The sequence below is a fragment of the Canis lupus genome, chromosome 4 (genome assembly GCF_048164855.1).
Source record: "Canis lupus baileyi chromosome 4, mCanLup2.hap1, whole genome shotgun sequence".
NCBI lineage: Eukaryota > Metazoa > Chordata > Mammalia > Carnivora > Canidae > Canis > Canis lupus.
Window position 1 is genome coordinate 51,409,155 of NC_132841.1, and position 16,650 is coordinate 51,425,804.

Sequence of the window (16,650 nt, forward strand, 5' to 3'; positions counted from 1 at the left end):
CTAAAGGCAGGCGCCAAACCGCTGAGCCACCCAGGGATCCCCCTACCTCTTCATTCTTCGAAGCAGTGTGACTAAGAACTGAGGGCGCTGAAGAAGAAATCTTCTAACACTTCGAAGACATGTATGATTGTTCCTTTTTTACAGATCATGACAACTGCCCCTCAGGGACACTAGGTGACTTGCCCAAGTAGACAAAACTAATAAATGGCTGAATCAGAATTCTCACCTGGTTCTGCCTGACTCTGTGGTTCTCATGCTTAACCTTTGTGTTACAGGAACGTCTTTCTATCTAAGGTTTTTTTTTTGTTTTTGTTTTTTGAGTCCAATTTCCTCTTCCAGACTGAAATTCTCATGAGAGCAAAGCTGGATCTTCTTTGTATCCTTGGCTCCCAGCTTTGTGTAGATGCTGTATGATCATTTGTGGAATAAATGAATGAACATGGAATGTACAGGTGTAAGTGGTTGCTGGCTCAGATAGCATTTGGTGGAGATGGAATATGCCTCCCACACAGGCTGACACTACACGTGAGGTCGGTCACCAGATTTTAGTGCTTTCCTCTTCTCCAAAGCAAGCCTTTTATAAAGATGCGACATCTCTGAATGAGGCCGTTAGCAAGAACCAAAGCTGTTTGTCTTAATAATCCCAATAGAGTTGTCTCCCCAACCAGCTTGTCCCTGAGGATTGTGCCTTATAGGCTGGAATCACAGATTGGCAGGGCTTAGTGGTTGTCTCTGCTTCAGTGTTCCTGATGGTCAGTCAGTAGACAGAGGTCTAGAAAGCGGGGGGACCTAGGGCCTGGCCTTCAGACTCCCATCTCCACTGAGGGGTGCATGTGAAAGCCCTAACAATGCAAACACAGGGGGTGTCAGGCAGTGGGGGCTTTGCTAACATTCTTCAGGTGTCACTTCCTCCAGGAGGCCTTCCCTGATTAGAACTGTCCCTTCCTCCATCATCAGGGAAGAGGCAGGAGCCTCTGTCAGGAGCCCCCTAGCCCCCTGTTCTACTGCTATTACAGCACATCCATACTCATGCCAGGGACCTATATACTCATTCATCCAAACATATTTGAAAAAAATATATTTGAGCAACTACCATGTGCCAGGTACCACTTTAGAGGCCGAGATAGTGAACAAAACAGACAACCCCCCCCGCCATGTAGTGTACGTTTCTAGCGTGTGCTTGAGGAGACAAACATGTGAACAGTGGAATATATAACACGCTAGGTAGTGATAAGTGCTATGGAGAAAAATAAAGTAGGGAAGGGCCACAGGGCATGCTGGGTGGCATTGGCAGTGGGAAGGCCAGTTTGAAAGAGGACGGTCAGAGAAATTGGATGACCATAGAAGTGACACTGGAGCACAGATGGTGAAGGAGGTGAGGAAGGAAGGGGCTCTAGGCAGAGGGACCAGAAGTACAAAGGCCCAGAGTGGGGAGTTGGGCTCCCCCGACTTGAAGAACAGCAGAGGTGGCCTGGCTGCAGGGGTGGGAGGGTGGGGTAGAGGTACAGAGGAGAAGGGGAAGGAATGGGGGCAGATTACACCTTTGTGCCCTGTCCCACCTCTCAAGACCCATGCTTTAGCATATTAACATGAAACAGAGGCTCTGACTCTAGCTAAGCCAGAAAACAGTGTCAAATTCTTGGCTTTTAAGTTTCAGAAGGCAGAGCCAGGTATAAGATGGGAAACCTGTAGGAGGGTGCAAGTTCTTCCAGACTGACCCAGGCCTCCCTCCAGATTCTTCCCCCACTCTCAGCTGGACTACATGAAGATTCCATGGACTGGCAGGGTGGGGTGGAGACGGTTCTGAAGAGACCTGCTGAGAGGAGGTGGTGCAGCTAGAGGCCACCATGTCTGCTTCCAGGACCAATGAGAAGTTCACACCCCGAGAATCTGCAGTAAGGAGTGGTTGCTGTTCTATTCTTGTCACCAAGAGGCTGACAGTAGCCAGGCCAAGGCCTCTTCTTCATCTGGAGGAGTGATGCTCAATGCTTTGCCCAAGTGCCATCCAACCCTCTTCCAAGAATCCAGGGCACTTAACCCTCACCACCAAGTTCCTGATGGATGATGGAGCCTGACACTCAGGGTCTCACCAAGTGAGGAAGGTTCTGGATCCCCGACTCTGGTTATACACCCCAATGGGATTGCCTGGTGCCTGCCCACCTCTCACCCACGCTGAGCCCCAGGAGACCCGGGTCAAATACGTTCTCCTCTCTGTGTATACCTCTCTCTGGATTTGATTACTTCCATATTTTGAGGGAGTTGAATATGTGGAGAAGCTTATAACTTGGGTTTCATGTGTCCATTGGGAAATTCGAGGGGCATGAATTGTAGGGGAAATTTGGGTGGTTACACTCACTTCTTTCTAGTTTTCATCAGATTCTTAAAGGAGCTGCTGATGCAGGAAAAGGTGAGAACTTCTGGAATGGGGGATATATAATGTCACCCACAGGTACTAAAAATAGTGCCTAATCTGGGCCAAGCTCTTTATGTTTTTTTCATCCCAAACTTGGGGTGTGTGTGCTAACCATATCCTCAATTTACACACAAGGCAGTTGGCCACAGGAAGGCCAAGGCACCTGGTTCAGGTAGTGGAGTGAGCTTTGAACCCAGGTGTTTAGAGCAGCTGTGTGTGCCCTGCAGTGCCTCCCTGCCCCCGCCCTTGTTCCACATCATAGGATGCACAATCCCTAAGACATCCAGCCTTCCATCACACACCCATTCTGGCTTTGTCACCCTGGAATGTTCTAGAACTTTTATTAAATTTCATTTTTCCTTTCAAATCTGGGCTGATCTCCTCTTTGAGTAACATGTTTCTTCATGCTGTAGGACCCAAAATTCTTGTACTCTGTTATAAACTTGTCTTTTTTCTTTAAGGTGGAGCCTGAGTCCTAAAACCCTGGACTTTGATGAATAATACCGAATTCATTTTCTTTGTCCCGTTTATTCAGATTTTCTAAACTTCATATATCGAAGTCAAGACTGAATAGTTAATACCTCTGCTAATAGCTATCACTCATGGGATGTTTCCAAGTGACTGATGTGGTGTTGATTTATACTCATGGTTTCATTTGATCTGCCTAATGCCCCTCTGAAGTACTATTATTATCTCCATTTTAAGGAAACTGAGGTTTAGATGGGTGATGGGAGCTGCTCAAGGTCACAGAGCTACTAAATGGCAGAGGTGGGCTTTGAACCCAGATCTGGAGGATTAACCATTACCCCATATTACCAAGCCACTTGTCTCTTTACTTTGGTTGGCAGACCAAAAGTAAATTGGTGTAAATTTTATTCCTGTGTAGGTCTCAGTGGTGACAAGGACCCAGTGGCGTTTGGGTGGCTGCAGAGGATTAAGCAGGGTGGATTGGGAAGTCAGAGTAGAAGGGACTTGTTTCCCCCAAGGGCTCTTGAATTCTGGGCCCTCTCTGGGCCTGACCATACTGAGGTAACCTGAAGAAGTAGTGTAATGCAGACTCTGGAATCCAGGCCCTATGGGGATGTGTGCCACTGCTTGGCCAACCTTCCTTCTGGAAAAAGGCAGGAGGCTGCTGCTGTCGTCCTGTGTTGCCTGTGTGGACTCCAAATACCGGTGATGTGTGAAGTTATCAGAACCGAGCAGCTCAGGAAATGTCTTTGGTGTCTGTGGTCCAAATTACAACTTGCACCTACCCAGGGAGTCACAGTTTGGTGTTGATACCACAATTATCTCATTGAATCCTTTGGGCTTCCTGGTAGGCTGTGATGATCATGTCCATTTGATAGATGGGAAAACACCAGAAGAGGTGGTGGTGGTGGTGGTGGGGGGGGGAGTGAACTGCTCAAGGTCACACAGGGTCAAGAGTTGAACCCAGGTCCTACTGACTCTAAGTCTCACTTGCTTGCACTAGACCAGTAATTTCTTTTCTTTCTTTCTTTTTTAAAAAAGATTTTATTTATTTATTCATGAGAGACACACACATACAGACAGAGACACAGGCAGAGGAAGAAGCAGGCTCCATACAGGGAGCCCGATGTGGGACTTGATCCTGGATCCCCAGGATCACACCCCGGGCTGAAGGCGGTGCTAAACCACTGAGCCACCTGGGCTGCCCAAGACCAGTGATTTTCAAACCTCATTCTGTGGAGCCCTCCTCTGGTGCTTGGGGCAGGCCAGAGCAAGGGGCTGTGCAGGAGAGCAATCAAGGGGTTGAGGCTCTGTTGTCCCTTTCCTTCTTCACTGGAGGCAGCTCTGCCTGATACCCCTACACTTTTCAGTTACATAAACTATTGCTCCTTTTCACTAAGCATTTTCTATTCAATCACCTACAGAATAAATGATTGATGTACTAACCTTACTGGAAAAGTCTCCTGCCATTTGAAAAAGTATGAAGCTCAGGATAGAAAAAGCAAATTGGGAAGAGAAAAAGATTGAGGTGGGTATGTTTCTGTCCTGTTTTTTGAAATTCAGGGAAGAAAAACGCTTCTTGTTTTGTTCCCCATCCTATAATGATAATGGCAACAACAATGACAATAATAATAATTATTATTATAGCAAACTGGAGGCTTTTAGAGGCAGAAAAGACTTTAGAATCAATCCCATCATTACACAGACGGGAAACCAATATCCAGAAAGGGAATGTGACTTTCTCAAGGTCATGCAGTGAATCCTAGAAAACCTGAGGTTACCTTCTCCCAGGTGTGCTCCACCTCTCTACTTCCTCAGTACTTCTTGCCCAGGCAAGCTCCTCAGTTAGCTGAGCTTCAGAGGGTCCTTGTGCTCAGGCATAGTGCTTGGTCACATGGATCCATATCTTACCCAGAAAATTCTTCAGTTTGGATTTCTGCATCGGGCTCGGTGGACATAGGGAAGCAATGGAGTGTCTGGCCTAGGGACGCGGAGGAGGTGAAAGGAACAAACCCCCCTCTCTGCCTGAGTCCCGGCCCCTCTCAAGCGACAGGCCCACCTGCTGTCCTGGGCACAGAACCGCAGTTGAGACCGGGGTCCCCAGGACCAGGCCAGGCATTGCCCAGTGTTGCCCACAGCAGGAGGATTAGATATGCTACAGGTCAAGAGCAAGGCAGCTCTCCCACGGGCTGGCTCACTTTGCAGCCACCGGGTCAGATTTGTTTAGCTGTGGGAGGCGGGACTGGCAGGGGCAGAAGCGGCGGGCGCCGAGGGGCTCCCGCACAGGACCCAGGACCCGTGGCACCGACGGGGACTGAGCTGAAGAGGAAGAGGGACTCCAGATCCCGCCCACCGCCCAGTTCACAAACTGCTCGAAGGCGCACGGGAGCAACGACCTTTAATGTCCGATTTGTTTCCGACCCGGGCCCAGGGCCATCCGCCACTCGGGGAGGGCCGGGGAGCGGCTGGAGGGGCGCGAGGTCCCGGGCCGACGGCGCCCCCGCTGCCCCCCCCCCCGGTGGCCGCACCCACGCGCGCACGCAGACCACACGGACACCGCACAGACACACGCACGTGTACCCACGGTTAAATACGTGCACACAGGGACTCGTTTGGATATGTACAGAGAGACAGACGGACATCCCGGCCGGCGTCGGGGCCCCAGGCTCTCGGCATGCTCGCCCAGCCCTCCGCTGTACCTGGCACCCATGCCCCTGCCAGCAAAGCAGCTGCCCCCCGCCCCCCCGCCTCCCCCGGGCGCCGCCGCCCTCCCCCCTCGCCCGCCCTCCCCCCACGGTGGTTTCGCCCCCCTCCCCCCCGCAGGCCCCCCTAAAACTGCCCGGGCGCCAGGGGCATGTTGGTCTTGAAGCCTGGCTGCCCGTTGGCCGCGTCGGGCTCGGGCCGGCAGGCGCCGTCTCCGGCCGCGGGGCTCCCGCGCTCCGCCAGGAGCCTGAAGGTGAAGAGCGGGCCCGAGTCCCGGCGGCCGCGGCGGCCGGGGGGCTGGGGCGCGGGCAGGCTCAGCAGCGCGCCCGGCGCCTTCCACTCGGGGACGGCGCACAGCTCGACGGGCGGCGGCGCGGCGCGGCCCAGGTAGCCGGGGCTCGGCGAGGCCGACGGGAGGGTCCGCTGGCTGCCGCTCAGGCAGCTGCCGCTGTCGTCCAGCGAGTCCTTGCGCGACTGCGAGCGCTCCAGCGAGCCGCCGCGCGTCCACGGCCGGTAGGTGTAGGCGCAGCCGCCCAGGCGACGGCGGCGGCGGCGGCGGCGGCGGCCGCGACACTGGCAGCCGAGGATGCGCACGAAGGCGCGCTTGAACTCCTTGCTGGAGCACGGGTAGATGATGGGGTTGAGGCAGCTGTTGAAGTAGCCCAGCCAGAACACCACCTTGAACACGGCGTCGGGGGGCTTCAGGGTGGAGAACAGGGAGCCTGCAGGGGGGGGGGCACGGGCAGAAAGAGACAGCAGGTGGTGAGTAGTGAGGCCCGCCCCGCCCCGCCGCGCCCCGCCGGGCGCCTTCTCCGCCGCGCGGCCGCCTCTCCGTCTCCCCGGGAGCGAATCCGACGTTCGTCTCCGGGGCCAGCCTCCGCAACGCCCCCGTCACCCCTATAAGACCGTTCCTGGTCTGGCTCACCGGCCTCCGAGCTCAGCCGTAGCTATCACCACCTGCATTTGCACAGCCCGTGGGTCGCGGGCATTGTGCCAGGTAGGCGCTGTAGCTGCGTCATTTTGTCCTACAAAAGGCCTCGGAGCGGACGCCGGCTTTATTCCCGCAGCAAATAGGAGAGGTCTTAAGGACCTAGATGTGAAACGGGACACTTGAAAAGTTAGAGAAGGCAAGGTAAAGGACGATGTTTTTGATCTAGGGGGTGAAAGAAAAACGACTCAACACTTCAGACACATGAACTATGAGGCAAGGATGAGAGAAGGTATTTCCAATGTTTAAGCTGGTCGAGGGATGGGTACTTAAGAATATGTAAGGAACTCCTGCAAGTCGACAAGAAAAAGGAGCATTCCCGATGTGGGCAAAGAAAATGAATAGGCAATTTACAAAACAGGAAACCTTAGGGCCAAGATGCTCGAAATATTAGGGAGTCAAATAAATTACAACGAAAACCACACAGAGATACAACGTGTCTGTTGGGCTGGCAAAAATCAGGAAGTTGGAGAGCGCTAAGTGTAGGCAGGGTTGTGGGGACATGGGGAGCCTTCTTAAGGGCTAGTGGAGGCACAGGCTGTGAAGCAGTGCTGAAGACTCTGGCCCCACTTGGTCTCATTAAGTATATTTACAGACCTCTTGACCCAAAAGTTCTGCACTAAGGCATAGATCTCAAAGAATTTTCACACAGGTCCATAAGGGGACATGCATGAGTATGCTCAGAGCAGTGTTGCTTATGATGATGGAGAGTTAGAGAGAACCTAGGTGTCCCTCACTGGGAATTATGGAAAGGGTGAGTGGGCTAGATGCCTAGTGCAGCGATTGTGCCACACTTGGAGCCCTGGATGGCATGTCCATGTAGCAATATGGAAAGATCCTAAAAACATCATTCTTTATGAACAAATAGGAAACAGAATGGAGATTTACAACATAATACTATTTAAGTAACACACCAAACAACCACACACATTTTGCAAAAAACACTTTCAAATAATGTCAAACACAAAACGGTTGCCTGAGGGGGTAGGCAGAGGGAAATGGGAATACAAGGAAATAAATCAATAAAGTAAGAGAGAGGCCTTCCAGTGAGATGCTATGATGGAAAAACATGATTAACTCATCCCTCTAATTTCAGAGCCAGAAACATTTTATGGCAATATTAAATTAAAAACAATTTTCATTTTAAATGCAAGGCAACTAAGACTTGGAGAGGGTAAATGACTTGCCCCAGGTTACACAGCCTGTTGGCAGTATAGCTGGGATTTAAACTAAGTTCTGTTTGAATACAAAATATGGTTTTCAAATGGTATTTATAAGACCCTTTGTGGAAAAATCAGAAAATACAAAAAAGCAAACAAAAATTATTTTGAATGCACACATAACCCTGCAAAGCAGAGTAATCACATTTGGTGTACATACCTTCAGATTTTTTCCCCCTGTTGTATAACGCGTTTTTAAATGATTTGATAAATGCGATCATACGTTATAGGACCTTCCTTCCTCCCTCAGTCCCTCCTTTCCTTTCTTTCTTTTTTGTTATTTCAAACCATGTCTCTGGGCTCCTGGTGAAGGGCTAAGCCCTGCAAGAGTTTAAACTTAGAAAGAGGGTTTATCCAGGGGCACCTGAGTGGCTCAGTCAGTTAAGCATCCAGCTTTTGATTTCAGCTCAGGTCATGATCTTAGGGTCGTGAGATCAAGTGCCGTGTTGGGCTTATTGCTCAGCATGGAGTCTGCTCCAAATTCTCTCTCCCTCTATCTCTCCCCCCTCTAAATAAATGAATAAAGTCTTAAAAAAAGGAAGGGGGCTACCCATACCTGGATATAAGTGCCAATTATAAATGTACTTTTTTTTAAAAGTTTGTTTAAGTAATCTCTACACCCAACGTGGGGCTCAAACTCACGACTCTGAGATCAAGAAGCTCATGCTGTAGCAACTGAGCCAGCCAGGCAACTCACTACACTGATTCTTATCCCAACTCAGGGGGAAATGTGGGAGTGGGCTATACATTCTTGGTTTGCTTTAGAGGAGACAGATAAGGGCACCACTTTGTGGTCTGATTTGTGACAAGGTCAGCACCATTATGTTTTCATCCCACCATCCCAGATCCTTCGCTGTATGGAAGGCCCCCACTGAAATACACACATGGCATGTGAACACCTAATATCCATGACTGGATGAGTTGTCTCTGACCATGGGGATGTCCTTGTTTCTGTCACTGAGTCTGAAGGGCATAGGCACTGGTCTTGACAAATGCAAAGCTGGAGAATACATTTTGGGAGAAGTGGAGAGAGGGCAGAAACGTCGGAAGCCTTGTACATTACCCTGGAGGGTAAGTGCTGATGAGCGTGTGTACAGGTAGGCACACTGTCTTAATGAGGACCCTCAGGCCCCAGGTGTGGGGATGCATAGGCAGTAGTGGCAAAAGCAAGGACATTAAGATTAGGAGAGCATGCTTGCTGAAAACAGACTCGTAGCTTTGCTTGCCAACCCCATTGAAGATGATAGTAAAATGTGAATGGCTTGATGGGGATACATCCTTAGGGATTGGCTCTTTTAAAGGATACACAACCATAATGCTAACTGCTAATATTCATCAGAACCACTGTTTATATTGTATGTGTGCTCTGTACAGGTCCTGTGCTAAACCCTTTATACCATTAGCCGATTTAATTGTTGAAATAATCCTTTGATGAAGGTATTATTGTTGGTCTCGTTTTACAGATCAGGGCACCAACATATGATAGTAATAGCTCTTTACATTTTTATACATTTATTCATTCGCTCATTCATTCATTCCACAAATACTGAGTTCCTGCTAAGTGCCAGGCATGAAGCCAAGCTACGGGGATACAGAGATGACTTGGGGTGTGGTCTCTGCCCCATGGCGGCCCACAGGCAAGTGGGGAGACAGACATAGTAACAGGTCATTGCAACAGAGCACACATGGCATTATGAGAGTGGCATAAATGTTACTGTGTCCCCCCCTATGCCCAGGTGGCATTTCTTTCTGGTTCTTCATTGCCATCATATTGGAAGCCCCTTGTAAGGACAAAGATGGGCTGGATCTTTGCCTTGATTTTCTTACAAAGTATTTTCAAGGACTATGGCTCTGAGAAGTATTCAGCTAAAAGTAAGGGAATTATGCTGACTTTTTTTTCATAGCATTTATTTATAGCCACATTGTGAGTTTGGACTCCCTGAGCTACTTGTTCCTCTGAGAAGAAGGTCATTCTTTGCCTTCCATTCTTTGCCTGCCTTTGTCACCCTTCCGCCAATTTAGGCAGTGTGATCCTGTGGCTTGAACACAGGGTGTGGGATCTCAGACCTACTTTTGAATCCCTTTTTTTGTGTACTAATGGTTTGGCTTTAGAAAAGTTAATTGGCCCTCTCAGACTCAATTTTCTCATCCATAAATCGGGGACAGTATCTGTTCCATAGGGTTATTTTGAACACATGAAAATATCCATGTAAAATATTTGACATAGGTATAATAAATAATAAATAGAGGCTGTTTTTCCAAAAATACTTTATATCCTGGCCCAATCAGGAGCCTTCTCCAGGAACTCTGCTCTGATGGACCCCACCCAACTCACACTGACTTCTTTATTCTGTACCCCGCAGAAGGTATACAGTCACATCTTATTCTATTATTTTACTGTTTGCCTGTTTATGTTGTTAAGCCATCCCAGGGATGGTTGAGTCCTTCTCACCACCCAGACTTTAAATTCCTTCTGGGCAAGAACTACCTCTTCATTTCTATTCTTTTCCTCTCCAGATTTGTATATTTTTATTACAAAAATAACAGATGGAGGGATGAATAGAGGGAGACCAGAGGATTTTTAGGGCACTGGAACTACTTTGTATGATGTTATAATGGTGGATACATGTCATTATACATTTGTCTAAATCCACAGAATATACAACGCCAAGAGTGAACCCTAATGTAAACTGTGGACTTTGGGTGAAAATGCCATGCCAGTGAGGTTCATCCACTATAACAGGTGTACCACTCTGGTAGGGGATGTTGATAATGGCAGAGGCTGTGCATATGTGGGGGCAGCAGGAGTATGGGAAATCTCAGAACCTCCCTGACAATTTGGGTGTGAGTCTAAAACTGCTTTGAAAAATAGTCTGTTAAAAAAACCTCACTTGGGACACCCGGCTGGCTCAGTTGGTACAGCATGTGGTTGTAAGTTTGAGCCCCACATTGCATTAGAGATTACTTAAAAATAAAATCTTAAATAAAAAACAGCAACCACTTCACTTACTTAAAAAAAGTGATCCCCAAATTTCTTTCTTCACTTAGAATATATCTAAGACAGGTGTCGGTACCAGTAGTTAAGCATCTGACTATTGGTTTCAGCTCACGTCATGATCTCAGGGTTGTGAGATCAAGTCCCACATTGGACTGTGCATTCAGTTCAGAGTCTGCTTGGGATTGTCTCTCCCTCTCCCTCTGCCCTTCCTTCCCATATGCTTATGCACACACTCTCTCTAAAGTAAATAAATAAATCTTAAAAAATATATATATTTATATCTATAAAACCTTTCCCCATATCAGGACATTACATCCTACTGTCTGGATATACACTAGTTTAACTTTCTCCAAACTTAACTCTTTTCTAATGATAGTCAAGTAGTGATTTCCAATTTTGACTGTTACAAACTATAGTAATAAAAAGCCTTATGCATTTTGCTTTTTGCATGTTTGAGTGTTTCTGTAGGATAAATTCCTACTTGAAGAATCACTGAGTCAGTGCCACATTTAAGTGCTGACAGCTAGCCAGATTGCCTTCTGAATTAGTTATATCAATTTACCTTCTGTTGGGTGTGTATGATTGTGATATTTTCTCTACAACTCTGGGTTTGGTCAGTTTTTAATCCTTACTTGTCTAAAAGCTAAGTAATGACTTTGCCCTCTTGTTCCCCTTGCATTTTGTTTTATTTTGTCCTCCGGAAGACCCTACTATTGCATACCCACCCTGAGCAAACTTTTAGTGACTTCTGATAAAAAGTCTCTTTCCTTATTAGAATTGGACTCCTTAATGGAAGGGGAGGTGGGTGGGGGGATGGGATGACTGGGTGACAGGCACTGAGGGGGGCATGTGACGGGATGAGCACTGGGTGTTATACTGTATGTTGGCAAATCAAACTCCAATAAAAAAAATACACACACACACACACACACACACACACACAAAGAACTAGACTCCTTAAGATAGAATACAAGCTCTCTCACCAGCAGCCAAGTGACCTTGAACAGGTTTCACACTGTGCCTAAACCTCAGTTTTCTCATCAGCAAAATGGGCCTACTACTGATACCATGCCTCTAGGTTATTTTGAGAATTAAGAAGATAACGGGCACTGAGGGGGGCACTTGACGGAATGAGCACTGGGTGTTATACTATGTTGGCAAATCAAACTCCAATAAAAAATATACAAAAAAATGAAAAGAGAATTAAGAAGATAAAACATGTAAAGTCCTTATTAGCACTCAGGGTATCTGGAGCCTGATACCCAATCAACTTTGCATTAATGCTATTAACCAAATAATTATTTTTTTTAGAAAAATTATTTATTTATTAGAGAGAGAGAGAGAGAGAGAGCATGCACAAGCAGGAGTGGCAGAGGGAGAGGGAGAGAGAATCTGATGGGGACTCTGTACTTAGGACAGACCTGGACTGAGGGCTTGATCTCATGAGCCTGAAATCATGACCTGAACCAAAACCAAGAGTTAGAATGCTTAGCGGACTGTGCCACCCAAGTGCCCCAACCAAATAATTTTTATTCTTGTCAATCACTCATTGGGCTAGAAATCTAATTACAGGAAATCTATATGCAGGACCTATGTTTGATAACTTGATGTGTCATTCAGAGTAAGTTGCTTTCCCTTTCTGGGCTTCACTTTCCTTCCTTTAGTTGACTGGTTTTATCTGGGTTCTCTCCAGCATTTAAATACAGTCTCCACGAAGCTGAAGATGCAAGCCCTGCCCATCCTTGCTGGGAAGTGCCCTCTTCTCTAGACCTACCGCAGAGGGGCAGTGTGTGTCAAGGGCTGGACCAGCGGCTTCTCGATTGCCAGCATAGTTTTGCTTCTCTCTTCCCCTCCCCTCAGCCTCACAAAGCTACTGGGCTGAGGTGTCTTGTGTGCTACACCGGCTGGCCCTGATGCAGCCAGGAAGCCTTGATGAATTAGGGGAGGTGCTGGGCCTCTTGAGCATGAAAGAGGATCAGTGAAAAGAATCTTTTCTCCTGGGCATCCAAACAGACCTTTGGCAGGGGGGAAAAAGGCTGTGTGGAGAGGGAAGCAAATATCAAGAGAAAATGTGGGTTCCTGGAAGCCTGCTGTCTCTGCTTTAGGTCAGGGCTGAGGCAGCCTTTTTGACACAGGCACCAACTCATGGTGCATGTCCTGAGCCTGGCCCTACTTCTCTTGCTCATGAAATGCTGTGATGCTCCTTGCCCCTGTATCTTAGAATCCTGGCTTGACAGAGCTGGGAAACTTTCCTTAATGGAAGTTCAGTGAGAGTGAGTGACTTGCTCAAGGTCACCCAGCTGGTGACTAGCAGAAACTGCTAGAACATATTCAGGCATCATTCATTGGATCCAACAAACATTTATTGGTCAGTGGTTAAGGACCTGTTCAGATGTCAAAGGTAGGTAGATCTGGGTTCAGATGCTGACTCTGGCTTCCCAACTGTGTGACCTTGGAGAAGCTACTTGAGCTCAGTGAGGCTCAGTTTCCTGGCAAATGGGGACAGTGATAATTCTTTCCTGCGTGGAGGAGATGAACCTAGGCTTGATGAGTGCCGGGCATGTTGAAAGCGCCCAGTAAGTACAGCTATTCCGACTGCTTCAAACAAGCTGCTATTAGTACTACCAACACTGCTGTTAACGCCAGTATTGCTGCTACAAAGATGAGGAATGTGGCAAAAAGGACAGGATCTACTGTGGTGACCTGGTGCTGGCACTTCCACTCTATTGCTCTTTCTGACACAGGCCCAAGGATGGGCACGATATGATTCTCAAATATGCTGAAATTGTATGCAGTGTTCATGTGTCTTTCTGGGGAAGAATCCATCTCAAGTCTAGGGCTCCCTAAGCATTAGTTACTCGATTGCCTGGACCACCAGTTTCTTAATGCTTTTCTTTAGATCAACTTGCTTTGGTATCTAAACTAAACATTCTTTAGGAAGCTTTTTGGCACTATTTTTAAATTGGCTCCACTTGTTATAAATAGAATATCACAGCAGAGAAAAATTAGATGAAAAAAATGGTAGTAGTATCCCTGGATTGCTCCAGACAGTGGAAGACCTGAAGCCTGCTCTCTCTCTCTCTCTCTTTTAAAGATTTTATTTATTTATTCATAAGAGACATGCAGAGAGAGGCAGAGACAGGCAGAAGAAGCAGGCTCCGTGCAGGGAACCCGATGTGGGACTGGATCCTGGGACTCCAGGATCATGCCCTGAGCTGAAGGCAGACATTCAACTGCTCAGCCACTCAGGCATCCCAACCTGCTCCTTTTTTTTTTTTTCTTTAAAGGAGATTAGCTGGGATTGTGGGGATATTAACTACTTGCTAAACTAAGAGGAATTCCACTTTGAGGAACCTAAGGGATTGAAAGAAAAATGAACAGGGAAAAATATTCTCATAGAACCCAGCCTTGGGGTACATGCTGAATAGATATTTGCTCAATGACCAACTGATTGAATTTGAGACTCAGAGTTTCTTGTGCCATCTCTAGCTGTCATTTCCAGCTATCTTGCACACCAATTCAAATCCGTAGTGAATTTGAGCAGCCATCTAGGAGCAGCCCTGGGAAATTCTGTGGCTCTACTGTGATGCTTCCTGGTGGTCTCCTACTGAGGCCTTTTTTTTTTTTAAGATAGATTTATTTATTTATTCATAAGAGACAGAGAGAGAGAGAGAGAGAGAGAGAGAGAGAGAGAGAAAGAGAGGCAGGTAGAGACACAGGCAGAGGGAGAAGCAGGCTCCATGCAGGGAGCCTGACGTGGGATCCCGGGTCTCCAGGATCATGCCCCTGGCAGAAGGTGGCGCTAAACCGCTGAGACACCTGAGCTGCCCCTACTGAGGCCTTTTAAGCAGATCCAATGGGACAACACTTAGGAACACTTCTATCTGGGTAAGCAGTGTAGGAGGGGGAGCACAAGCTCCCCCTAGGGGTAGACAGGCTAGCAGATGGTGCATTGAGCCCACCCACGCCACTTGGGTTTTGCCTGCCTGAGGGCAAGGGTGATTTAGAGGGATTGGGAAGTGTAAGAATCAAAAGCCAAGGCTGAGCAGGATCAGCTCAGGGAGAAGCATTTCTTGGCTGGATGTGGTCCCAGTGGGTCATCCTTAAAGTGCCACTCAACAAATCAGAACAGTGAATACAAGGTCTCAAACCCCTGTGAACCTCCAGTCTTCAAAACCAGAGGGAGTGTTTGTGGAATAGCAGCTACCATTTGACAAGCTCTGACTCTGTGCCAATCACTGGGTAAATACTTAACCTTAGTTTGCTTTCAACTGCCAGCGTTTCTAAGGCAGCCCAGCACGGCTGTGCCAGGTGCAGCGCTAGGCAGTGTCATTCCACACAGTTCTCTACAGCACTTCTAGATGACTGTGGCCAACCTGCATGAGCCCCCTGAAGGCCATGACCATTACACGCAGGGGAATGGAAGGTAAGTGGTTGGATGTCACAGAGTTAGTGGGTGATCCAGTTAGAATTTGAATCCAGGCCGCCTTTGACAGAAGCTGGCAATCACTACTAGTATAGTACGCAGGGAAACAAAATATGCATGCGGATGTGGACAAAGGACTGAAGGATACACGTTGAGGAGACATCAACAGAATTTATCATCTACGTGCTTTTCTGTGTTTTCCAAAATTGGAAACATGAATTATTTTTGTAATTGGGAAAAAGTCCAATGAATATTATTTAAAAAATAAGAGGTAAACCAAAGATACTGTGTTTATTGGGTCCTTGTTATGTGCCAGCCAACTTCCTATACTGTATTTTATTTAATTCCCATATAGCCTATGAGCAAAGTGGGATGATCCCTACTTCTGGGACTTTAGGATTATAGATTTGATTTGACTTATTTCACAGCATCAGACAAGCTGATGACCTCAGGGGAACCAGTGGGTGGTAAAACTATTTTGATCAGCTTGTAAATCAAATCAAACTCCTTTTCAACATGGCTCTTAGTAGGAGCCTTTAACTACACCTACAGCCAAGCCAAGTCTCCCTAGCTGAAACAGTTTGGCTCAATAAAAACTCAAAAAATTTGAAATGGTTGCTAATTCTTTCAGCACCAGTTTTATGAAGGAGTTTCCTTGGATCTGGAAATTCCCTTTGAGGTTTTCCATTTTCATTTGCCACTTAACCCTAAAATGAGATCATAAAGTTGTCCAACAAATACAATATCTTTGGGTCCAACAGACCGCGCTAAGCTTTAAAGTAAACAAGAACAATAATACTCACCAGAGCCACCATTTGCAGTGAATGAGGAACCAGTTAGTAGGTACTACGTTTACATTCATTTGCTCATACAATCCTTCCAGCACCTCTGCTATTACTGTATCTCATTTTACAGATGAAGCAACTGAGGTTTAAGAGATTAACAAAGTCACATGTCTAAAAAGGCTGAAAATCCAACTTTGAAGTCTGGGTTCTTACTCATTGTTTAATAATAAGAAAAAGAAGCTTCTATTCACTTCCTTAAGCGCCAGGCAAATTTCTCCCTCAACTGGGAACAATCTCTCTCTTTGCTGAATTGTCAAAGCACTTTATCAGAATGCCAAAATATAGCATTCCTCACTTTCTACCTTGAATCACAGTTGCTGAGGGCTCATCTCTTCTGGTTAGACTGTGAGCTTCTACAAAGGAGGGTTCATGTCTGACTTTTCCCTTTCCCCAGGGCCTAGTACAGTGCCTGACACGTGACGGGCACTCAGCCAACATGTGTTGCAGGAATGATAATAGTAATATAAATAATAAAACTGAAATATGTTAGCCCCTGGCTACTCAAAGTAAGGTTCATAGATAAACAGCATCCATATCACCTGGGTGCGTATTAGAAATGCAGAACCTCAGTGATCCAGTGAATCAGAAT

At 47.1% G+C, this 16,650-nt stretch overlaps 1 protein-coding gene across 1 annotated transcript in view; it reads right to left on the reverse strand.

Moving 5' to 3' along the window:
- Positions 1–5,710: 5,710 nt before the first annotated feature.
- The window catches only part of ADRA1B (adrenoceptor alpha 1B), a 47,904-nt gene continuing 36,964 nt past the window's right edge, over positions 5,711–16,650 (reverse strand). Inside the window, exon 2 of the mRNA XM_072824312.1 lies at positions 5,711–6,306. Coding sequence (XP_072680413.1) covers positions 5,711–6,306 — 596 coding nt within the window. The remainder of the gene's footprint in view (positions 6,307–16,650) is intronic.